Source organism: Eptesicus fuscus, chromosome 6 (genome assembly GCF_027574615.1).
Source record: "Eptesicus fuscus isolate TK198812 chromosome 6, DD_ASM_mEF_20220401, whole genome shotgun sequence".
Classification (NCBI taxonomy): Eukaryota; Metazoa; Chordata; class Mammalia; order Chiroptera; family Vespertilionidae; genus Eptesicus; species Eptesicus fuscus.
This window is the reverse complement of record NC_072478.1, coordinates 71,021,389-71,047,419: the sequence shown is the minus strand read 5'-3', so window position 1 is coordinate 71,047,419 and position 26,031 is coordinate 71,021,389. Positions and strand designations below refer to the sequence as shown.

The 26,031-nt window shown below is 43.8% G+C and overlaps 1 protein-coding gene across 1 annotated transcript in view; it reads right to left on the bottom strand.

Moving 5' to 3' along the window:
• Positions 1-26,031, bottom strand: part of TRRAP (transformation/transcription domain associated protein) — a 124,646-nt gene that overhangs the window by 44,572 nt on the left and 54,043 nt on the right. The window contains exons 32-47 of the mRNA XM_028149310.2: positions 23,756-23,875; positions 23,203-23,322; positions 22,341-22,505; positions 22,085-22,266; positions 21,711-21,909; positions 20,630-20,758; positions 17,030-17,296; positions 15,070-15,276; positions 13,874-14,032; positions 13,650-13,784; positions 11,677-11,787; positions 9,870-10,016; positions 5,739-5,952; positions 5,104-5,229; positions 3,012-3,158; positions 1,607-1,806 (exon numbers count right to left, since the gene is read on the bottom strand). Coding sequence (XP_028005111.1) covers positions 1,607-1,806; positions 3,012-3,158; positions 5,104-5,229; positions 5,739-5,952; positions 9,870-10,016; positions 11,677-11,787; positions 13,650-13,784; positions 13,874-14,032; positions 15,070-15,276; positions 17,030-17,296; positions 20,630-20,758; positions 21,711-21,909; positions 22,085-22,266; positions 22,341-22,505; positions 23,203-23,322; positions 23,756-23,875 — 2,628 coding nt within the window. The remainder of the gene's footprint in view (positions 1-1,606; positions 1,807-3,011; positions 3,159-5,103; positions 5,230-5,738; positions 5,953-9,869; positions 10,017-11,676; positions 11,788-13,649; positions 13,785-13,873; positions 14,033-15,069; positions 15,277-17,029; positions 17,297-20,629; positions 20,759-21,710; positions 21,910-22,084; positions 22,267-22,340; positions 22,506-23,202; positions 23,323-23,755; positions 23,876-26,031) is intronic.

Here is a 26,031-nt window from a genome sequence, read left to right as displayed (position 1 = left end):
CCAGCATTGATTGCTGAGGGGTCTGCAGATCAGGCCCAGAGAGAGACCTAGAGAGAGAAGCAGGGTCTGATCCGTAGCCTCCGTGGCAGCTGTTGATCAGCCATTGCCTCTCTCTTTCTCTCCGGGCCTGGTCAGCAGCCGTGTCTCTTTTTTCTCTCCAGGCCTCCAAGGGGGGTGCTGATAAGCCCCGCCTCTCTGATCAGGCCTGGAAATGGGCCCGGAGACGCTGACTGGCATAGAAACCGACCAATCAGAACCAAATCTGGATGAATTGTGAGGAGCCAATGGCTGCCTAGGAGGCAGAGCTTTGGACGTTGACTGGAATAGAAACCAATCAGAACCAAATCTGGATGAAGTGCGAGGAGCCAATGGCTGCCTAGGAGGTGGAGCTTTTGACGCTGACTGGCATAGTAACCAACCAATCAGAACCTAATCTGGGTGAATTGCGAAGGCAGAACCTAAGGTGGGGGCTGAGGAGGGGTTTTAAGGGCAACATCTGTTTGGTGTAAGGTGTAAGAAAGCGGTTCAATTTTTTAATGACCGGTTTGGCAGTATAGTGCATATGGCTGGCTATCAGTCCAGATATAGGGATTATGTATTTTTGTCTGCCAAGAGCATCTCCTCCTGCTGAAAAAAATTTTTCCCCCACATTTAAGCAATCCTATCCTATATAATATATCTATACTAATAAAAGGATAATAGGCTAATTAGACCGGTTGACCAGCCATCTTCCAGATGTCCAACTTCCTTCCAGACAAAGCCATGGTGGTGGGGGCCGAGGCAGATGCAGTTAGGGGCAATCAGGTCGGCAGGGAAGGGCAATTGGGGGCAAGATCAGGCCAGCAGAGGAGCGCCATTAGGGGCGAGATCAGGCCGGCAGGGGAGGGCAGTTAGGGGTGATCAGGCAGGCAGTCAGAGGCAGTTGGGGGCAAGATCAGGCCAGCAGAGGAGGGCAGTTAGGGGCGATCAGGCAGGCAAGCAGAGGCAGTTAGGGGCGATCAGGCAGGCAGGCAGGTGAGCAGTTAGGAGCCAGCGGTCCCAGATTGCGAGGGGGATGTCCAACTGTCGGTTTAGGCCTGATCCCACAGGCCACTATATAGGACTAGTGGCCTGGTGCATGAAATTTGTGCATGGGGCGGGGGGGGGGGGACGTCCCTCAGCCCAGCCTGCACCCTCTCCAATCGGAGACCCCTTGGGGGATGTCGGAGAGCTGGTTTTGGCCCGATCGCACAGGCCAGGCCGAGGGACCCCACTGGTGCACGAATTCGTGCACCGGGTCTCTAGTCATATATTAACTAATAATCCCTCATTATTTTTTTCTTGGCTTACCTTCATCATCATACAAAGACTAAGTAAGGTTCATTTAACATTTTAACAAGTAAAACCACATTAAGATAAGTGACCAATTATCTTGTTTCTATTTAAAATCTGTTCAGCACAATGAGAAAAATCATCTTTGAAAAAAGATACTGTGAATGCAAATACAGGAGAAAAAAGTTTTGCCTGACTGAAAACTTCCAGAAGAAGAGCTGAGAAAGTGAGGCCTGAATTTTCTTTTACATACAAAGGTCACCTAGCCAATTTGCAGCCCCTGTTCCCAGCTCACCTGATTGGCTGCCATTGGGGAATTATTTTTAACCCACTCTTCCACAATTTTAACCACAGCACGGAGAATTTTGGCATCGAGTGATTTTTCAATGAGGGAAGTCAGGATGGCCTGAATAAAGTTCTTCCTCATCTCCAAGCTCATCACAGCCAGGCGTGTTTTCACCAGTTCCAGACTCAGCATCACCAGTTCACTAGTTCCTGCTCATGTGGAGAAAGAGCACAGCTCAACAATTTCTACAAGCATGCATCAACAGGCAACCACTCTGCACTACATGGCACATTAATTCTGCCCATTTTCCCCAAAAATATTTTCTCCAGTCTCATCACTTTCTTGCTATTACACCACTTTGCAAGGGTGGCCCTGTTAGAAGCTCCCCATGAGGAAGAAATGGTGGAGCGGTTGGAACCAGTGCAGGCAACCCTGGGGTACAGCCAAGTCCCAAAGGCACATCCATAGCACTTGTGTTCCACGCTGCATTGAGCAGCTGTGCTGACCAGCCCCCCACCAAACATATCACCCAGATTTCTGGAGCCCACTCCTCAAGTCTAGAACCTACAATCTAATTCGTCATCAGATGTAACAACTCTAAGCAGTCTCTGCTTTAAAGCAAAATTGTTAGATAACTCTCATTTAGTGGTGCATGTTCCACATAAATGACCAATCATTTAAAAATTTCTTCAGCCCCTGCCAGTTTGGCTCAGTGGATAGAACGTCGGCCCATGAACTGAAGAGTCCCAAGTTCAATTCCAGTCAAGGGCACATATCTCAGTTGCAGGCTCAATCCCTAGTCCTGGTTAGGGCTTATGTTGGAGGCAACCAATTGAGGTATCTCTCTCACATAGATATTTCTCTGTCTCTCTCCCGCCCTTCCACTCTCTCTAAAAGTCAACAGAAAAATATCCTGGGGTGCAGTTTAAAAAAAAAAAAAAAAAGATAAAAATTTCTTTACTCTCACACTCACAAATTTTAAAAACAATTCATTTTAAAAAGAAGTCTCATTTTGGTTTTAAATGAACCACTTACAAACTCTCTGTTAAGAGCAACTAATAATGAATTGCCCGTGAACAGCAGGCATTAGTGTTCGCTTTAAAATTCAGTCACAGTCCGGTTGGTGTGGCTCAGTGGTTGAGTACTGACCCATGAATCAAGAGTTCACCAACTCGATTCCGGGTCAGGGCACATGCCCAGGTTGCAGGCTCGATCCCCAGTTGGGGAACATGCAGGAAGCAGTCAATCGATGTTTCTTTCTCATTGATGTTTCTATCTCTCTATCCCTCTCCCTTCCTTTCTCTCTAAAAATCAATGAATACATTGAAAAAAAAAAAAAGAAACATAAAATTCATTGACAAAGCCAGCACTGTTCAGTCTGAGGAAAAACTGGGGACCAAGTCAAGTGTGTCACCTGAGGTTGCCTCTGTGCTGCCGGAGGCTGCCTGTGGATTGAGGTGCTCTCGGACCATCTTCTGCAGGGAGCGCATGAAGACCGAGATAAGCCTGTCTATGTAGCTCGGGTTGTTGCTGCAGGCAGACTTGAGGATCATAAGGGTCCCTAAAAGGTAGAAATTCAGTGGTTTGTTTTTAGAAAAGTTTTTAAAAGTAATTGTCAAAAATATGCTAATTAAAACCTATTAAAATGTGCTAAACAATAATGCTGTTTCAACAAAAGTATGAATTAATCCCAAATGTCAACATTATAAACATAAGACTACATTTTGAAGTATTATATGTTCACTCTTAATTCTTAATTCATGAGCAACATCTCCAGGCATAAAAACTGATTTTTGTGCTTCAATAGGAACAATCTTCCTTCAGTTCTGCATTTAACTTTAGGCTTTGTATGGCAAAACATCCTAAGTAAAAAATGTTGTCCCCTAATATGATTGGGGTCGGGGGAGGGATACTTCCTTTTTATCTAGACTATTTGGGCATGATATATGTTTTAGAATTCAATTTGAATTCTAAAAAACTGTTTAACATCAGAACATGAACACTGAGTATGTGAAAAAAAATTATTATCTCCCATACTGGCATTTTTACAAACATCTTAACACTGACCTACACATTAATTTAATGTTGTATTCATGGCTCACAACGTAGAAAAGTAAAAGGGTATGTATTTGCCATTTAAAGTACAATCATCCCAGATTTGGATGATTTTAGGCTTGCTTTGTTAAAAGGCTGGCTGGCTCTCAATACAGCAGTAAACGTATAACCAATCTGATTCTTTGACAGGTAACCCATGACATTGGAGGGTGACAATGATGAATACGGGGAATGTGATCTGGGTATTCCTGGTTGCCAGGCTCGCCACTCCTGAGTTCACCAGTAATGGAGCCCTGGATCTAGCAGTGTGGCTGACTCAAAGAGATCCACTCGCCCCAAGGCTGTCCCTGGCCTGCCGTCACCCCCACACAAAGCAGGGAGGCAGAGTCAACAGTGGTCAGCTCTTCTAAAAGAGAGTCCTTCAGAGAATTAACAAGATGTTCATGCTATACTGCGATGGAAGTCAGGTTGCAAAGCAGGATCTACTGTATGATACCACTTTTTTAAAAGTCACAAAAGCATCCCTCGCTATACAAATCTATCTGGTGGCAAAACAAAAATAGCAAATGTGAATAGCAAGGGATACACCATTTTAACTAAATTTATCAGACTCCTGAATTTCATGTAGCAAGTAGGAAGAGTATGGAGAGCAAGAAACTCATTTAAAAAAATAATGTAAACAGTTTACATATGCAGACACAAGTATCTGCATAACAAGGGCTTTCTGTATATGTATTCCTATGCGTATGTATAGAAAAAGACATGCATTCCAAAATGCTGAATGATTCGAGAGGCTCGGGTTACTTTTATTTAGCTTTCCTTCATTTGTATTTTCAAAGTTTTATACAATGAATATATAATAAGGGAGAAAAAAAACTTTTTTAACCCAAGGTTTAATCCTAGTCACAGATGTGAGTTTAGCAAAAAACAGAGTATTTATACATTTGACTTGTGGGTGTCTGGAAGCCAACGTTATCCAGCTGCCCTGATCCAAGAAACCAACTTTCTTTTCACCTGGGGCAGCCAGAGCCTCACCAAGAAGTTGGGAAGGCGTTCTTGGCTTGTGAGTGGCTCACAGGTGACCACATCATGAAAGGCAGTGACTCTACATCTTGGTATACTGTTTTAGCAGCATCTCTATGCTGGTGTAAAACGGGGTCAGGAGTATCCATGCAACCTAGGGCAATTCCCCTCACAACAAATTCCGCATCTCAGGATGAGGTGGAAGAAACAAGGAAGCGCTGGTGTTGGTTGGGGGGGGGGAGGGTTTCACCTCAAAGACCAAAGGGGACCATGGCCTGGTATGCGCCAGGCCACGCACCGACACCACCCTCAAGGCCCCCCAGACGGCCTGAGCCTTTCCCTTCTAAGGAAAGCTTGTCCAGGGAGCACAAACAGAACAATGCCAAACTGAACCAGTGCTGGGAAAACCAAGCCTGGCACATACTCACCAAAGAGCTGGGAGGGATTTGCGTTGGTGGCCTTCTCATAGTTGGTGAGTCCTTCGTAGATGACCTTCCCTACGGCCGCATAGAGGCATTCCAGCTCTTCATACTTGGAGGCCACACTGGACGTGCCTGAAACAGAAGCAAGAACCTGGGCTCTGTGGTTTGGGTTCTTAGGCCTGTCCAGGCCCTGGGACATTCATGTCCCTCACACTAAGGCTGAGCTTTAGTTATTTTGGCACCTGTGGCAACTTCTCTCCCATTGGTGCTCACCTCTGGGCAGGGTTCCTACTTTACAACCTTTTCTCTCACCTGAACTTACTCTAAATACACTTAACAGTATTTATTTTGTTAATTGTTCACCGTTTCACAAAATATTTTCACCTAACTTCCCTTTAATACCTTACAGAAGCAGCAATACTCAGCTGATGAAGAACTGCATTTCCAAAGCAGACAAAAATAGAATGCAGTGACTATTGCTATTAAGTTCTCATGTCAATTTTTTTAAAAAGGTTAAAAATATAAAGATAAGTGACATAATAAAATGCTCCATATAGTAACTGGAGGATGAGCCCTCTCCAATAACAAGCTTTGTGACCACCCACCCACTCAGAAAGGCACCCATGGGAAAGGTGACATACTTGGCTCTGTTGGGAAAATGCTCATTAGGCGTGAGAGAAGGCTATGGACTGCTCGTAAGACTTTGGTGTTTCCACACGTCATACAGGCAGCGATTCCGCGCTGCAGGGGTTTGAAGCTACTGAGGATGGCTGGAGACTGGAGAACAGTGAGCAAGAAACTCAGCACTTCCAAACCCGTGCAAATATTTCCATAGTTAACTTGATTAGGCTGCTCCTGGAAAGGAGAACACAGGTGGCACACGGATGAAATGCTCTAGTACAGTAAATTATTATAGTCAACCAAAATTTAAAACTATGTGCTACTAAGTACTTAGAAGTGAAGTAAAAAATCACTAAAGATTGAACACATGGTATGTATAAAAACGTGACCACCATATTTTATTAATACAGTAGGATTTTGTTTCTTTTAATCAATTTGCTTTAAATATTTAGTCAAGCCTGTTTCAACAGCTCATTAAAAATATTCAATATTAAATGTTAAAATTCTGAAAATTACTAAAATCTGGTCTAAAAAGACAGTTATTGCAATTATTTTGCTTGTCTCCTTCCACCTTTTTAGTTAAAATGCAAATATTCTTCCAAAAGAAAGTATCTTTGAAACTCTACCATGAAATCAATCTAATAGATGATGCCAGAATCAAAAACAAAAATAAAAATAAAACAGAAAGCAGAGTCCATGGTTTGCTTCCTGAAACTTCTGTTTCTGTGGTTTATACCTGTATGTGTGTGCATGGGGTTGTGAGGTAAAGGCTCACTCACTGACTGTAAGAGGTGGAAGTCACTGTGAGCACAGCGCCTGGTGCTATGAAACTGTTAGCCTGTTTACTGGCAGCGGCTGTCCACTTATGGCTGAGCGTGATTCAACTGTGACTGTATGTGATAGGAAAGAAATGTGACCTTCCAACAGGAAAAAAAGGAAAGAAACCTGCAGACAATCCATAAGTTATACATCAGGCTGGAATCATAGCATGAGCTAGAGACTTAGGGCCTATGATCCTACTGTTTTCATAGCACAGGTTACCTCTGTAACCTTTCAAAAAACCTAAGCAACAATGTTAATCTTTGCAATGCAAAACAGCAAGGGCTTACAATAGGTTAGCAACCCCCAGAAAATTATAGGATCAAAGTTTTTATAAAAACAAGCCCTAAAAGAAAGGAAAAATAAGAAAAAATAAATTAATTTTAAAAAAAAAAACACAAGCCCTAGCCAATTTGGCTCAGTGGATAGATAGAGCATCAGGCTGTGGACTGAAAGGTCCCAGGTTTGATTCTGGTCAAAGGCACATGCGTGGGTTGCGGGCTCGATCCCCAGTAGGGGATATGCAGGAGGCAGCCAATCAATGATTCTCTTTCATCACTGATGTTTCTATCTCTCTCTCCCTCTCCCTTCCTCTCTGAAATCAATAAAAATATATTAAAAACAAAAAAAAACCACAACACAAAACAGCACCCACCAAATAATCAGCATTATAAGTCATTTTACATATACACTGAGTGGCCAGATTATTATGATCTCTGAACGCATAATAATCTGGCCACTCAGTGTGTGTGTGTGTGTGTGTGTGTGTGTGTGTGTGTGTGTGTATTTATTAGAGGCCAGGTGCATGCATTCGTGCATGGGTAGGGTCCAGCCAGCCTGGCCAAGGGGAGGGGACATGGGCGGTTGGCCGGCCTGCCTGCTGGCCAAACTCCTGGCCGAGGGGACAATTTGCATATTATAGTCAACCAAAATTTATTATATAGGATATACACTGAGTGGCCAGATTATTATATAGGATATACACTGAGTGGCCAGATTATGATGTGTTCAGAGATCATAATAATCTGGCCATTCAGTATCCTATCTAATAAAAGAGTAATAAGCAAATTAACCACTTCTGCTACACCCACAAGCCACGCCCACCAGCCAATCAGGAGCAAATATGCAAATTAACCCAACCAAAATGGTGGCAGCCACAGAACTGGAGAGAGCAGGAGGCTTGAGTTGCCCCCGGCGATGGAGGAAGCCAAGCTTTCCACATACCCTGGCAGGCCCAGGCCTCCACTCAAGGCTACAAAGTTTCAATTATAGAAGATAAATAAATCCCAGATATCAGGGCCTCCACTTGGATCACCGGGGGGCATGGCCGGCCTGCAAACCACCACAGGCCCCTCGTCCAGGCCGCCCCACGCCCCAAGGGAACCCCCACCCTGATCCGGGACACCCTTCAGAGCAAACCAGCTGACCCCCACCATGCACCAGGCCTCTATTCTATCTAATAAAAGAGTAATATGCTAATTAACCATCACTCCAACACACAAGATGGCTGGCCCTATGTGTTCAAAGATGGCTGCCCCCATGTGGACACAAGATGGCCACCACAAGATGGCCAGCACGGGAGGGCAGTTGGGAGGAACCAGGCCTGCAAGGGAGGGCAGTTGTGCGCGATCAAGCCTGCAGGGGAAGGCAGTTAGGGGTGACAGGTGGGCAGAGGAGGGAAGTTGGGGACAACCAGGCCTGCAGGGAAGGGCAGTTGGGGGGGACCAGGCCTGCAGGGGAGGGCAGTTAGGGGTGACCAGGCCTGCAGGGGAGGGCAGTTAGGGGCAAACAGGCTGGCAGGGGAGCAGTTAGGCATCAATCAGGCTGGCAGGGGAGTGGTTAGGGGGTGATCAGGCTGACAGGCAGAAGCGATTAGGGGCAATCAGGAAGGCAGGCAGGCTAGCCTGGCCTGCACCCTCTCCAATCCAGGACCCCCTCGGACATCCCTCTCACAATCCAGGACTGCTGGCTCCTAACCGCTTGCCTGCCTGCCTGCCTGCCTGATTGCCCCTAACCACTTTTACCTGCCGCCTGATCATCCCCTAACCACTCCCCTGCTGGCCCAATTGACGCCTAATGCCCTCCCCTGGTAGCCCGATCACCCACAACTGCACTCCCATGCTGGCCCAATCACCCACAACTGCCCTCCCCTGCCGAGACCCTCCTCCTCCGCCAGGACCCGCCTCCTCCGAGCCGTGCCACGGAACCCCTAGGCCTCACCGCGCAGAGAGGCCACCAGGCCCCACCTCTGCTGTGCGCGTGGCCATCGTGTGACAGCGAAGCGCGAGGGTGTCATGCAAAAGGCGTGACGCCACCTAGCCTTTTATTATATAGGATATATTTATATATATATTTGTATTGATTTCAGAGAGGAAGGGAGAGGGCGAGAGATAGAAACATCAATGTTGAGAGAGAATCATTGATCAGCTGCCTACTGCACGCCCCCTACTGGGGATTGAGCCCACAACACAGGCATGTGCCTTTGACCAGAATCAAACCTGGGACCTTTCAGTCCGCAGGCCGACACTCTATCCACTGAGCCAAACCAACTAGGGCAGGAGTCATTTCTTTGTTACCTGACTATACAGTGCTCAATAACAAATTCTATGTCCACCTACTTTAAAAATTCAAGTTTACTTTAAAGGCTGTTTCATAAATCAATTAAAAATGTTCATTTCAAGCCAGCCAGTATGTCAATTTAAAAAATGAGACTTCAAAAGGCAAGAGGACTATTATGTTTTCAAAACTAACTGTACTTGGTGCTGAGCGGGGGTGGGGGTGTGTGTGTGAGAGCTGAAGTTTTAAAACCATTTTCTGGAAGTGAAATTCCCTCATTAGCAATATGAAAATTACTAAAATAAAACCTCATTTAAAAGGCCAGAAGGGGGAGCCCTCAGGCACTACTCTACCACTCTTCAATTATAGACCCCCCAATAGGAATTGTCAAATACAGATCTCAACAGGGGGAAAAAAAGCACACTACTTTATTACTCCAGCAGGAAGAGTTCCTTCCTTGCCTGGTAACTTAGCCAACAAGAATCAATCACCACCCTAAACTCTCGATCTCCTCCATCCCAACAGACTTTTGTTCAAAATAATCCCTCTCATTTTCCTACTTTTTCTCTAGAAAGTAAAGTTCCTCTCCTTTGCTTGCCAGATTTATCCTATGGTTTTTGCTATAGCTTGCTATTCTCTGGTAAAACAACTATTTTATTTTTAAGGTCAACAGCAGACAAAGTGGAAGGGGCCAAAACTGGACAAAGGAATGGAGGATTCAGATTTTGGTGGCCCAGCCCCAAGCCCAAGCAATAGCAACAGACCCCCGCACTTACCACACTCATCAGCAGCTTGTCGAACCACTGCAGTTTCAGCTCAGACTTGGACCACATGTCCGGTCGCAAGGCAGTTTTCAGGAGGGTCACACACCGGCGAGAAAGCACCTCCCCAGGAGACCCAGCAGTGTTGGTGTTGTCATTAACCTGGAAATTCATTCATTCAAGCCCACATTTCACTAAATACATGTTTAGTCATTCTTGTGACACTGCTTTTTGCCCATGCCCCATGCCCTTGCATCCCAGATGTCTACCTCACAGCCTCTTCTCCTACCTGACTCAACTCAGCCCTCTTGGCTGCAGGGACCCTCCCCCGCAGGACCTTCCCTCTCCGTTACATTGGGTCAGTGGTGATTTGCAACCATCTGTGTGATTGATTAGTGTCAAGAGGCTCCCTGAGGGCAAGGATCCACGTTCCTCCCTTCTGGATCTCCTAAGCTGTGCCTAGCACACTGCAACAGGCAAGAATGCAGTGATTGAATAGTTCAGTACATCAATTTTCAACTGGTGTGCCATAAGAATTTTTAAAAATATGTTTTTATTCATTTCAGAGAGAGGAAGAGAGAGGGAGAAAGAGATAGAAAAATCAATGATGAGAGAGAATCATCTATCGGCTACCTCCTGTACCTCCCTGCTGGGGATCAAGCCCGGAAACCAGACATGTGCCTTGATGGGGAATCGAACCATGACCTCCTGATTCATGGGTGGACACTCAACCACTGAACCACACCAGCCAGGCAAGAATCTTTAAAACATGCAATATCTGACTACTTAGTAAGGAGCACTGAATTGTTTTCCATTAGACTGTCAAATAAAAATATGACAACAGCCAACACAACAACAGGCATCCGGTGTGACTAAATCAAAATTATACCTAATTTGTCAGATTGGCAAAAAAAATATTTGTTGGTGTGCCACAGAATTTCAATGATTAGTTTATGTGTGCCATGATATGAAAAAGGTTGAAAATCGCTGGTTTAGTAGGTTCCTTTCAGTACTTGGGAAGCCTCAATAGTCAATAGTATTGCAAGACCCACTATTTTGTTTAATAGTTATAAAAACGCAAGATTACCAAATTTTAAAAAACGTAGAAAAATTTCATTTGCAATGTTTGTTTGAAATATAAAAATGAAAAGTTTCAGAAATAGATCCCCTAAAACTCCATGAAAACCGATATTGCTATGAGTGGTAAATAAATGCTTTCATTTATTTTTTGTATATTTTATCTATTAATTTGAAAGGGGGGGGGAGGGATAAGAGAGAGAAGAGACAGGAGAGAGGAGAGAGAGAGAGAGGATATCAATTTGTTGCTCCACCTATTTATGTATTCATTCATTGGTTGCTTCTTGTGTATGTCCTGACTGGAGTTTGAACCCTCAACCATTGAGTATCAGGAGGACACTCTAATCACCTGAGCTACCCATCCAGGGTGTAAAAGCATTTAAATTACTAAACGTTGTGTTGGACTTTCCCAACACCTTTATGAGCTACGTAACTTGAAAGTTAAAATAATTTGCCCAAGATCATTGAACTAATACCACAATTCCATTAATTATTAGACATACCATTATATTATCACTGCTAAAATAAAAAATATTTCTTAAATATCATATGAATTATAAGACAAGGCAGACTTCAGAATTATCAGCATGTCATGAAATCTGATATGAAAGTGACAGACTACCTGTCAGACCTTGGTTCGTCTTTCTTTCTTTTTTTTACTAAACTGTCACAGAAAACATTCTATAGTTGACCAAGTAGGCTCTGTTCTGAAAAATCCTTAATATAAGACATTCAGAACCCGCACCTGACAAGCCACTCGGATGAGGAAGTTCACCACGGTGTCCGTGTGCTGTTTATCAATTGGCTTGGCAAGAAGGGAGTCCGCTCCAGGCAGCGACTGGCTCCTCCCAAACACCTACAACGACAGGAAGAGCCTCTCAACAATGCATTCCAGGGTACAGCTCTGGCCTGTGCAGCCCAATAACAGGGAACAGATGCCATTCTGGGTAGAGGGACACCTAAGGCAGGTGTGGCATCCACAGGACAACTAATAAACAAAGTAGCCACAAAGAAAGTAATGGGTCATTTGCAAGACTGGAAGGGAGTGTGGTCCAGGAAGTGAAAGGATGTTATCGAGGTACCTCTCCGACTGATAAAAAGCCAGCCATGAGAAGAGAGGACTGAGCCAGCGAGAGGTAATGGAGTCAGTGCACAAGTCCTAGCAAGCACAGAACTGGCGTTTCTGAGGTGGAGGAAAGGCCTGCGTAGCTGCAGCAGCATGAGCAAGTGCGGGGCATGAAGGCCATCAGAAGGGCCAAGTCATGCAGGCACTGAAAGCCAGCGTCAAGGCAAAGGATTGGTGAGGGGAAAGATAGTCTGCATTTCTTAAGTGTTTATTTGAAATTACTGTAACAGTCCCAAGAAGTTACAAAGACAGTACAGAGGTGCCATGTACCCTTCATCCAGCTTTCCCTAGCCTGAATTTTGAAAAGAGTGTTTTTTTGGTTCTCTGCTCTGTTAAAAGTGTAATGAAGAGAAATAAAAGTGGAAGGTCTGAGAGGAACTGGGAGGCAGTTTCAGTAATCTCAGTGAGAAGGGACCAGGCATCTGCTTGCACCACCATGGTGGGTACAGAATTAAAAAGAGGGTAGGGTATTCATGGCTGGGCTGCCAGGACTTGCTCTTGACCAGACATGTGGAGAGAAGGAAATGGACAGATTGCAGATAGTTCCAGGTTTCTAATTTGAATACAGGGTGAATGCAGGGCCACATACTCCGGAGAAACAGAGGGAGAGGGAGGGAGAGTTCGCACCCACAGGGCTCTTTTGGTACCCAGCTGCCCTCCAAACAAAACAGGACATGCTATCTTTTCTAAAACTGAATGTACCATGGGTGCATGTCCTCAATCTATTTTCTTGCCCCAATGAGTTTCCCTTGATGCCTTTCTGCAAGTAATCCTATATAATAAAAGGGAAATGTGCAAATTGACCATCACTCCCACACACAAGATGGCCACCCCCATGTGGACACAAGATGGCCAGCAGGGGAGGGCAGTTAGGGGCAACCAGACCTGCAGGGGAGGGCAGCTGGGGGTGACCAGGCCTGCAGGGGAGGGCAGCTGGGGGCAACCAGGCCTGCAGGGGAGGGCAGCTGGGGACAACCAGGCCTGCAGGGGAGGGCCGTTGGGGGTGACCAGGCCTGGAGGGGAGGACAGTTGGGGGTGACCAGGCCTGCAGGGGAGGACAGTTAGGGGCAACCAGGCTGGCAGAGGAGGGCAGTTAGGGGTGACCAGGCGAGCAGGAGAGGGCAGTTGGGGGCAACCAGGCAGGCAGGCAGGCGAGCGGTTGGGAGCCAGCAGAGCTGGATTGTGAGAGGGATGTCTGACTGCCCATTTAGGCCCGATCCCACCTGGGGTTGGGCCTAAACGGGCAGTCGGACATCCCTCAAGGGGTCCCAGATTGGAGAGGGTGCAGGCTGGGCTGAGGGACATGCTCCCACCCCGTGCATGAATTTCATGCACCGGGCTTCTAGTTAACTATGATCATCAGCACTCTAATGATATTAAGTGACACAAAGAAAATTGCATCTGGTAATTGGGAAACACCTTGAGTTGGTAGTATGTCATTGGGTTTCTCTCTGTTGGGTGCAGCCTTTCTCTCTGGCACTGTGCTGGGCACTTAGCCCACACTCAGAGTCTGTTGAGTAAGTGACCACACTCCCACAAGGAAGCACAGAACCTATAAAAGGAAGCACACTCCGGGTGTGCAATGATCTTACTGCACTGATTGCTCCTGTGGCCGTCCTAAAGCGTTTCACTTCCTGGGCGGAATCCACTGATAGGCCTCTTTTAATGGAAGATGACACAGAGTTGACTCCTTCTCCACTGGAATTTGGATCCATATCTGAATCCGGCTTAAAAAACACACACATTTGACTTTAGATTCTGCAGAGAAGCGTAAGGAATACAATCAAGGATGACACAAGAGGGCTAACATCTCTACCTGCTGGTCCTTGATCCTCTGGAGCTCCCACTTGATGACAACTTCCGACAGGTCCACAGCCAGCCTTCTCTGCTCAATGGTGACGCTGGGTGTGAAGCCCAGCCTCTGCATGGCACTGACCATGTGCTGTACCAAGTGGTGCCGCACGGGGTAGTACACCTGCGAGCACAGGGCTTGTGTCACACCGGGGACGTTGTGCTGTGACCCCACACACACAAACACATATGCACATGCACATATATACACATACAACCTGCCTGGGTCCCAAAATACTCACATAAGCCAACCATAACTTTAGTGAGGAAATTCTCATTACCTTATGTGTGTGTTTATCACTTCCCCTGGCTCTGGTTGAGTCCCATACAATAGTGTAATTCAGTGATTTAGTACCATCTTTAAAAAATGTTGAAACACTCACCCGGCCAGTGTGGCTCAGAGATTGAGTGTTGACCTATGAAGCAGGAAGTCACAATTCCATTCCCGGTCAGGGCACATGCCCAGGTTGCAGGCTTGATCCCCAGTAGAGGAAATGCAGGAGGCAGCTAATTGATGTTTCTCTCTCATCACTGATGTTTCTATCACTCTCTCCCTCTCCCTACCTCTCTGAAATCAATAAAAATATGTTTTTTTTTTCAATGTTGAAACACTGAGTTCTCTTTAGGTAGACAAGCTAGTCACCTGTATCAAACTTAACACTTGCTATCATAATAGTTTAGCCATGCCAAGAAGAAAATTCCCAATTTAAAAGCTGTAACAGCTTTCAGCTCAATACTACTAAATCCTTTCTCCTCTACCTAAATCTACAAAAATTATGTAAATCCAACAAAGTGGGCAATTTAGCTACAGAAAGGAGATGCCAGCAACAAGAATAACTTTTTTAGCCAAGTTACCAAAATCTAGAGTTAATGATGATTCCTCCCAAAGTAACAATTCATGTGTATCCACTGTTAAATGAGAGTAATTACAAGAAAAATGCAGTCTAGACAGAAATACACCTAACATATTCTCTAAACTATAGCAATTTCCATGTTGATAAAGCCATACATATACACACATTTACACACTAATCAATGGATCTGAAATACCTTTACTGAAAGACTAACCCCCTATTACTGCAGAAACTGAAAAAGAGGCAAAATGTTAAAGCATATGCCTGAATGTGCACCTGAAATCAATCTGCAGTCCTTTCTGTGTACCTTAAAATGCTGCACTATCAAATGCAAAATATGAACCAGCTGAGGAACTGTGTGCCCCTCCTCCACAATGATCTTCCTTGTCCAGTGGGTCAGCATCTGGTGCCCATCCTCCATTCTGGCTGGCACTGCCGGAGTCAAAATGGCCATCGCTTGTCTGACAATTGCTCGAGCTTCCATTGCATGGGCCTTGAGAAGACTGTGAAAAACCTAAAACGGGAGAGAAATTCTTACCTAAGATAAAAATAAAGGCTTTAAAAACAAGATAAAAACAATCTCTTAGAACCAAGGCATATTTTTAAAAAATTCCTCTGACCTCTCTTATTGGGAAACAACATATTTTCGTTCTCCTCCATTCAGTTTTTTTGTTTGTTTGTTTGTTTTAATATATTTTATTGATTTTTTACAGAGAGGAAGGGAGAGGTAGAGAGAGTTAGAAACATCGATGAGAGAGAAACATCTATCAGCTGCCTCCTGCACACCCCCTACTGGGGATGTGCCCACAACCAAGATATTCCCTTGCCCAGAATCGAACCTGGGACCATTGAGTCCACAGAGCGACGCTCTATCCACTGAGCCAAACCGGTCAGGGCCTCCATTCAGTTTTGATCAATGAATACATTCATTGTAATATTGATCGAGCACCTACTAGGTGCCCATGCCTGGCTAGGGTGGAATATTCCAAGACGAATGAGACCTAGCTCCCTGCAGACATCAATGTCTACCATAATTTGTGGGCAGTCAGTCATTTCACAATTTTAAAAAATGGAGTGAAAGGGGCCACGATCAGAGGTAATCTTACAACAGTTCAAGTGAGCAGTGAGGTGCTTTTGTCAGGGAAACACAAAGACCACCCAAAGGTACTGAGTGAGGGTGAAGGGACAGGAATCAACAGGACTTGCCCATGCCTCCATGCTGGGCAGAACGAGAGGGTGTCACAGATGGCCCTCAGATCTCCGGCTGGGAAACTGGGGAGAGCAGTGCCTATCACAGACTATATTTATATCTCAAGTGCATGTGGAAGGAGATGTCTAAGAGGCCACTGGCATTATTGGGGCCTGGGGTTTAATACCACAGACATTCACAAGAGGTAGTAGTCAGAGGAAAACAAAGAATGACCTCACAGAATAGGACAAGAGCGACAGCTTACCAAATGCTTAAAGGGAAAGACAGGCTGAGCACTCAAGTCTATTATTACATTGAATTCTTACGCAGAGACAGTAACCAATTCACTCAGAGTCATGGAACTCCTTGGTGGAAGAAACAACTCAAACCCAGGTCTATCTGACATCAAAGCCTAAATCACTGAGGGGCTCAGGGAAGACAGTTCAAGATCATCAGCATAGTGGAGGGCTTACACGATGAGGGTTCAAAAGTACCCACTGTCTATAGCAAAGGAATGGGCTGGGGCCCTTGACCAAAACATTTTCTTTTTCTTTTTTTGTATTGATTTCAGAGGGAAGGGAGAGGGAGAGAGAGACAGAAACATCAATGCTGAGAATCACTGACTTGGTGCCTCCTGCACGCCCAACACTGGGGATCGAGCCTGAAACCTGGGCATGTGCCCTTGAACGGAATCAAACCTAGGACCCTTTGGTCCAAAGGCTGACGCTCTATCCACTTAGCCAAACTGGCTAGGGCGACCAAAACATTTTCAATAGAACGAAGAATTGAAAGCCAGAATGCAATGGGTGAGGAGCATGAGTTAGACAAAGGAGACATTTTGTTGTTTTAAAAGGAGGCTGCAGAGGAACTCGAGCAGAGCAATAACTGGGGAGTAAGGAGAGAATAAATAGTCATGGGAGATTTCACAGTTTGTAAGAGATGGCAGAGACGAACATTACTGAATGGCATTGGGAGAAGTCAACAGAAAAGGAGAGGTCACAATGGTATAGGAGCAGCGTGTACAAGTATGGAAATGCATCCAATTGTTGGGCAGACATGAGGGAGCCTCGCAAAGTACCTGCAGGACAATTTTCTTATGTATTGCAAATTTGGCAATAATGTGTGCCAGAAGTAAGTGCCCACTGTATTTGCAAGCTGGGTCTACACAGGCCTTGGAGAGCAGGCAGGGCCAGGCAAAGGTCATCAGGCGGCGCAGCTTGCTGTTGCGGTTCTTGTTGTTGTCGTGGATGTGGTGGGGGGCGTGCTCCACCAGCAGCGTGGCATACTGCAGGAGGTAAATCCTCAGGGAGTCCAGCATGTCCGCCTGCTTCTCTGGGTCCAGCACCTGTGGGAAAGGCAAGCAGAAAGGAATTCCTTTCTGTTTTTGAACTGTGTTACCTATTAAGGGTCATACACGTTTAAACTTTAAAACACACACACACATACTTACATTTATCTACATTATTAAGTTTTCCAATGAGGAACCCAATAATGACATATCAAGTTTCCTTTAACACATATGGATTAGAAATTCACTGAATTTATTTCAACCTGCAAAAAAGGGGCAGGCTCATAGTCAGAATGCAGTGGGGAAAGTGGCTTGATGTGGGAAAGAACTTCCTCTTTGATACGACGTGAGTTAGGACTGAGTTTCTTAATTTCCAGTAGTTGAGATTTTTTTTCTGGTCAACTACTATATTAGGATCAAAAAACATTATCTGGAAAAAAATCTCTATTTTTTTAAAATTGTTATGGTTTTCTATGTAATCAAGTATCTGACAGATTTTTGTGTGTGTTTCACGGATATAAGAAAAACAATGTACACTCTTTAAGGAATATTCTGCATGTCTCTATTGAATCAAGTATTGTAACTGCACCATCCAATTCAGCTAAATACCCTTAACTAGTGTCTACAGAAACATCTAAAAGACTGGAATCTTCCATCACAACTGTGTCTTCATTCGGGTCCCTGTAGCCCCGTAAGTCTTCCTTCCCCTGAATTCACTGCAGTCCCTCCCCAGGGCTCCAGCCTGCCCAAGGCCATTTATCCTCATCCAACATTCAGAATCTCAACTCCTCCTTGTGCCGAGTCAGTAGGGAGACCAAAAACAACTCCTTAGGCTCAGCTCGAATTACCTTGGGAGGGTGGAAGTGGGGTCAAACTTCAGGAAGAGACAAACACTACCTAAAGACCAATAAACTGCCAATAGGAACAACAGTCCACTACTTGGACCCCCCAACGGAACAGGCAACAAAAAGAGTAAAAAAACTGTATCCTCCCAAAGAGCATTAATGTGCATATGGTGCGCTGCAGCCCTGAAATGGCTATCACTCCTGCACTCCAACAAACAGCCCACATACGGAACACTCAATCTAACACCCTCACAAACACACCTGCCCATGAAGTTCAAAGGCCTAACCTGCAGAGGACAGCCCAGGCTTCATGAAAAAAAAAACACAGGGCAGGCATTTCTCAAAGAAATATTAAATTCCAAAAATCTCTTTAGGGCAAACTATAAACACTATTATAAAAATGTAGACCTTAAAGCCTAAGCTAAGTTCAGAGATCATCCTGCCACAAAGATGTTTCATTAAGTTGGCAATAAAGGGTCACAGCAGCAACTGTATCCAGTCTAATATTCTCACTGGCTTTTATAGAGTCCTTTGCAAATCTTAAGATGAAAAAAAACAACATTAAAACTTGCTGGGCCAGCATAGCTCAGAGGTTGGGTGTCAACCTATGAACCAGGAGGTCAGGGTTTGATTCCCAGTCAGTGTACATGGCCAGGTCTCTGGCTTGATCCCCAGTAGGGGGCCTGCAGGAGGCAGCCTATCGATGATTCTCTCTCACCATTAATGTTTCTGTCTCTCTCTCCCTCTCCTTTCCTCTCTGAAATAAATAAGAATATATATATTTTTTAAATCAAAACTTGCCGAAATGGGTTTGGCTCGGTGGATAGAGCGTCAGCCTGCGGACTGAAAGGTCCCAGGTTCGATTCCGGTCAAGGGCATGTACCTTGGTTGCAGGCACATCCCCAGTAGGGGGTGTGCAGGAGGCAGCTGATTGATGTTTCTCTCTCATCGATGTTTCTAACTCTCTATCCCTCTCCCTTCCTCTCTGTAAAAAATCAATAAAATATATTTTTAAAAAAAAATCAAAACTCTACTGACCAGCAATAGGGGTTTTTATAAAATGACTTCGAGAGCTAATTTTTCATTGAGATACATTGTTTCTCACTGGAATCTATTAATGTAGAAAAAAGAGTTCATTTATTCCAAATGAAGCTGCCTTAAAACATTCACTAATAAGAATTATAATACATAAAGGCTGGGGCTTGGGGGCGTGGGCAGGCTGGAGAGGACAATGGGGGAAAAGGGGGACATATGTAATACTTTCAACAATAAGGAATTTTTTAAAAGAATAATTATAATACAGTAGTGTCCGCCCTCTCCCCCATGGTTTCACTTTTCCAAATATCAGTTACCCACAGTCCACTGTGGTTCAAAAATATTAAATGGAAAATTCCAGAAATAATTCATAAATTAAACTGTGTGCCCTTCTGAGTAGCATGATAAGCCTGTTCCATCCCGCCCAGGACATGAATCATCCCTTTGTCCACACTATATACACTCCCTGCCCATTTCACTTAGTAGCCATCTGGTTGTCCCAGTCCTGTGTTCAAGTAACCCTTATTTACTTAATAATGGTCTCAAGGAGCAAGAGTAGTGATGCTGGCAACCTGGATATGCCAAAGAGAAGCAGTAAAGTACTTCCTTTAGGTGAAAAGGTAAAAATTCTCAACTTAATAAGGAAAGAAAAAAAATCATATGCTGAGGTTGCTAAGATCTTCAGAAAGAACGAGTTCTGTAAAACTGTGAAGAAGTAAAAAGAAATTCATGCTAGTTTTGCTGTTGCACATCATGATAAAGTTTCAGCCACAGTGTGTGATAAGTACTTATTTAGATGGAAAAGGCATTAATTTGTGGGTAGAAGACATGAACAGAAAATGTGTTGTTCCAGAAAGCACTGAGCCTATACGAAGACTTCAGCATGGAAGCCCCTGAAATGACACCAGGCCATTTACTGCAATTAAGGATGGTGATTACACAGATCAGGAATAGGTCTCACATCATCACGAGAAGAAGGGTATACAGTACAATAAGATATTTTGAGAGAGAGAGATCAGATTCACATAATTTTTATTACAGCATATTGTTATAATTATTGTATTGTTATTGTTAATCTCTTACTATGCCTAATTTACAAATTAAACTTTACCACAGGTATGTATATATAGGAAAAACAATAAATAAATTTGTACTGAACAATATATATATATATATATATATATATATATATATATATATATATATATATAGGGTTCAGATAGTACTGAACCCTATATATATATTAGGGTTCAGTACTATCTGCAGTTTCAGGCATCAGATACTGGGGGCTTAGAACCTATCCCTCCATGAATAAATAATGTTCTGCTATAAGCTAATGGAATAAGGAAAAATAAAAGCCTTAAGAAAATAAGCTTATTTCAATGAACCCATCGCGCACGTGTATGTGTACGTACACACACACACACACACACACACACACACACACACACGTACACACACTCTCATCTGCCAAGATACTTTTCAAGTCAATATATTGCTAGTCAGTCACCTTGGTTATAAACACACTGGTGATGCTTTCTGGATTATCGCCTTCTGGATTGGGAGGTCCTAAGAGCTGCTCTCCTTCCCCCTTCTCAAAGCTGTATAAGAAAGCAGGATTCAAGATATGCTGCAGAACCTACAAAAAAATAATTTACAATAATGGAAAAGGAAAACAAAGCCATGTTCTTTAATTTCTTTAATAAAGTGGGCAGGCCCACCAGTTTGGTCATATTATAACCCATAAAATTAGAACTCAATCAAGGTTACAACTGATAATCTTGACTATTATTCAAATGGTCAATTGGAAAGGTAGGTTAAAAACCTGAGGAAAAGAGACATCAGTTTGTTTTACTTTTCTCACTTCAAACAAGTCATTTTCTAAAACCAAGGTAACCACACCTAAAACCCATATTATTTTATTAACTAACTAGAGGACTGGTGCACGAAATTCGAATTCGTGCACCAGTGGGGTCCCTCAGCCTGGCCTGCAGGATGGGGCCAAAACCAGCTCTCCGACATCCCCGCAACGGGTCCCGGATTGCAAGAGGGTGCAGGCCAGGCTGAAGGATCCCACCAGTGCACTCGGGGAAGGGGAGAGATGCGAGAGACTGGCCAGCCAGGGAGGGACCGCGGGAGGGCATGTCCGGCCCATCTCACTCAGTCCCGATCGGCCGGACCCCAGCAGCAAGCTAACCTACTTGTCAGAGCATCTGCCCCCTGGTGGTCAGTGCACGTCATAGCAAGCGGTTGAGTGGCCTTAGCATATCATTAGCATATTATGCTTTGATTGGTTGAACGGCTGACTGGTCAACCGGACACTTAGCATATTAGGCTTTTATTATAGGATATCTATCACCCCAATAAATTCAATTTAAAAAGGGAAAAGCTATGAAACTAACAAACTTCTTTCCAACACCAGTTCACTGTTGAATCTGTCTTATGTTTCTCAACAATGGCATTTTCCTCATAAATAGTCCAGACTACTATTCAAGTGTCAACAGAGACACAGCAGAACACAAATAGTATCCTTGGTTCCCTAGAAAATTAGCTCAAAACCCATGGCTTCTATGTTTAACTGTGGGACTCACCTTGGCTTTCAGTTCATCTCCGAAGTTGGGGTCACTGAAATCCACAAAGTGAAAAAACAGGGCACGTTTCTGAGCAATGCTATAATTTTTGGGAATCTCTTCCTCCATATACTCTTTTAAGAATGTCATGTTACAGAGAAAACGACCAGTAAAGGCTCGGAGCAGCTGGAACAGCAATTCTATGTCTCCATAATTCCTTCTGAAGGGTCGAATAAGAACATAGGTTAAATTGTGGAAAATTTCCTAACTTGTTTTAAACAGCTAAGTCATAAACCATTCTCTACACCAATGACCCACAGCTATACACAAATTAGTAAAGACTGCTTATTGGATAAATCAAGTCACTTGATGTAAAGCACAACATGTGTACCCACTTGCAATAATTCAGCAGACAATAGGCCAGCAGCTTGGGCTCCTTCCAGTTTGTGGCAGCCATGTTCTCCTTCCGGTGTCTTTCTTGAAAGGTTTCACTGATCCACACGCGTCTCAGCTGGCTCACCAGAGAATGCTGATTGGCCAGCCAGGAGTCATTGTTTTTAACTATAATACTTATGATCTGTCAAAGAAGAGACAATTAGGGAACTGTGTTTCAACTTTTAAGATTTCAGGTGTCTAAAGAAGAGACACTACCTTGATGGCCTGAAACTGAAGATCCAGGCGCATTGTGCTGGTGCTGGGCGAGCCAGGGCGCATGGCGGTCTGAGCACCGCCGGGCAGCAGCAAAGTGATGAACCTGTTGGGGTTAGCTGCCAGCACGTCTCGCAGAGGTCTGGCATCTTTGTGTTTTAAAAAGCTCTAAAAACAAAATAAAACAAGCTGTTCTAAGCTAATAAAAAAAATCATAAAAGATTTAGGTATTAACTCTAAGGTTCTTTCTCAATCTTTCTAGGCAGGCTGAAAAAACAACACTGTAAACACCCTTTTTTAAAAAAGTACTTTTTGGTGCGACCTCTCCCTCCCAGGAGCACACTGTGCGCCTTGCCCCTCCCGCAGGCATGCATTTCCTAAACTTGCATCCGACGGAGGAAGAGGCCACAGCAGTTCATCCCAGGCAAACCCCGACCCTGTCCCCCAGCACCCCTGTTCTCTGACTTCTTAGTGAGCCAAAGCAGCCCAGGCTAGGCTCATTTCCCCCCCTAGGCCCCCTCCTGCTGCTTCTTCCATCCTAGGCCCTTCCTTGTTTCACTGTCCCCACCTTTAATAAATGTACTCTAAAGTTTTTCTTAATGCTTTTTAACCAGTAATCACACTTTATGATTATGATTCTGACAATCCTAGCAGCTCATTCATTTGTTACCACCACCAAAATCTACAGAGGGATTCCTGGACTTGAGCTCTTTATATACACAACAGTGATGTTTCTAATATTCAAATGTATTGGAAAAAAAGAAAGCCTGACATTGAACAGTGAGATATGCATTTCAGATTCTGAGAGTACACTGGCTGACAAAAATTTGCAGGGACACCCAACTCCAGCTCCTCGCACTCTTACCATAAACATTCTGCTCCACTGAGGATCATTCAATGTTGCCTCCATCATGAACAGCTCCACCGTCTGGGAAGGGTGCCGAGTCAGGAACTTGATCAGAGGCTCTCTGAAGGGACTGCCAGCCTAGAAAACACATGATGAAAACATCTTCTCAGGGCTTGAGGCTTCTGTTGGTCTACCAACCTAACATGGTAGGAGTATACATTTCTTTTTCTTTTTTTTTGTGGGGGGGGCGGGGAATAAAGATAGAAACATGGATTTGTTGTTCCACTCATACATGCATTCATTGGTTGATTCTTATATGTGCCCTGGTGGGGGGCTGAACCCACAACCCTGGTGTATTGGGATGACACTCTAACCAACTGAGCTAGCAGCCAGGGCTGGAAGTATATATTTCTCCCCCTTGTAACTGTTTATATTCTAACAACCATAGCAAATAGTAATATCTAACATCTTTATATTTTTAAGATTAATTTATCTAAAATATAACAAAGTAAAAATATTATAAGCAACAGATGGAGGAAGAATCAGAATTAATCCTATATCTGACCATTACCTCAATCAACATAGCCCGTTCTGTTTTCATCACAACCTCTAACAAAGGCTTGACCAGAGTTTGAGGTGCAGCTGGGATCAGATGAAAAAGGTTTATAATTGCCGAACAAATTTTCATTTCCTAATGAAGAAAATCAGAAATTACAAAATAGGCCAATTAATTTCACAAGCTAGAAATATCAAAATTACTATAGACCATACTATGGTCTAATTGCATTTGCAAGGCTAGCCACCAGAAGCAAAGAATTAACATGTAAAAACCACAACTTACCAATCCCACATTATAGCTGTAGCCTAAGGAAACTAACTGCCTTGACCTTCATATTTCATCTCGAGGAGATGGCGGGGGGGGGGGGGGGGGGGGGGGCGCTGACTATGCACCTGGCGTGACTAGGCTGTTTGTCTCTCACGCTCTGACAAGTGTTGGAAGTGGCCTAATGGTTGCCTAGGCCCCTCAAGGAGGAGGGGGTGACCATGCCTGTGGCTGTGAGTGGTAGGATTCCCTCAGTTTGCTGTGACATCATGGGGTCTTCCCAATGTACTAAGCTCTGAAGGCAAAGACTTATTTTGCTCTCAAAACTTAGCACAAAGTCCTCAAAAAATACTTCAGTATTTACCCTGGAAATCAAATATCAATGTAAGTAAATGACTGGCTATGGCACTAATTATTTGTCAACCAGGCATAAAATAAAGCTGACAACTGTTTTCATTGAATCTTATTGAAAAATGTGAAACACCAAGAATTTTGCATTTTTAAATGTGCTAACAGCTCAGTGGCCGATTACTGAGTGTCAATCCAACTTTCCCTTCTCATTTTCAGTCCCCCAATTTCATGTCTGTGATTCTAGGGAAATCCCCATGAGCACAGAAGGGAAGACTCCCTGATGCACCACCCTGCGTGGTGTGCAATAGGTTGTCCATTACTCTAAACACAGTAAAATGGGGATGATAAACACTAGTCGGGAGGGACTACATCCCACAGCATTTGAGATATTTTTCCAAAAGCCTCTTTAAACCAAAAGGCAAAACAGTGAGATGGGTAAGAAATGAGAAAAATCAGCTCACTGTCACCTCATACCCATACCATCTCTAGAGTTCTTGTCTACAGTCTTTTCAAGTCTTGGGACAAAACAAGTTCTATCCTGAAATTAGAAAAACATTCTAGTAATGGTTTTATATTACAGTTTTTTGTTTTCAAAGCACTGTTACAAAATCATTTCTTTTGGTCTTCCCATTCCATCAGAAGACAGGAAATGACATATTATCATTCATCCCCATTTTACAGAAGAGGGAAACCTTAGAGTTTGACTATCCAAAGTCAGTGTTGTCACTACATCAGTGTGGTGTGTGTGAACAAGAGATGCAGGGAACTGGGTTCAGGGGAGCAAGGAGGTTCTAAAATTCACGGCAGTCTGTCAGTGTAACTGTATCACACCTCTCAATTTCTAGCAGGATTATATATTCTTTGTGGAGTTTCCTCTCCAGAGGTTGTTAGATGTATGAGTTCAAACGAACTATGACAGCAAAATCCAACAAAATCTTAAATATTGAGAAGCTGGTATTCTAACATGTAGAAAACCAAAGAACTTAGAATCTTGCTTAAAACATCCTAAAAGAAAACATGCGTGACACCCAGACAGTTCACAGCAATGATACTAATACAACTCTGCCACAGACAGACAATACGGCTCACTGCACTCAAAGGCACAATGCACTCTGTCCACCACAGAACCACAAGTCACAGCAAAACCAAATACGACCACGACCCCCTCCTGCGCCTCCACTGAAATTCTCACCTCTACCCCTTCCATGGCAGGCTGAACCAAAACAAAAATTACAGCATGAAAAAATGCAACAAAAAGGTAAAAAGAAAAGAAAAGAAAAGAAAATATAAACTGTTCTTCACATTGCAAGTCATAAACTGACTTTTAATAGGTTGTTCTCACCTCAAACTGACAGAATGGAGACAAGGAACATCTCCCGCACTCTGAAATGCTTTCCTGAGGATGGGGAGGAAAATCATCTTTTTTCTATTTATGTTATTTACATTAAAAATTCCCATATACTCATACACAGTCAGGGTTATTGGGGTAAACAAGACAGTAAAGATACAATTATCAGAAAGCACACAATAATTAGTAAATGCTCAACAGCAAAACAAAAAAACACCTTCCACCCTTCAGATGTCAAACATAGCCCTCTGATAGTGTCGAATAGAGTGTATTCCTTCCATACATCAAATTTTAAAATACAGAATTTTTAAATTCTTGTCTAGAG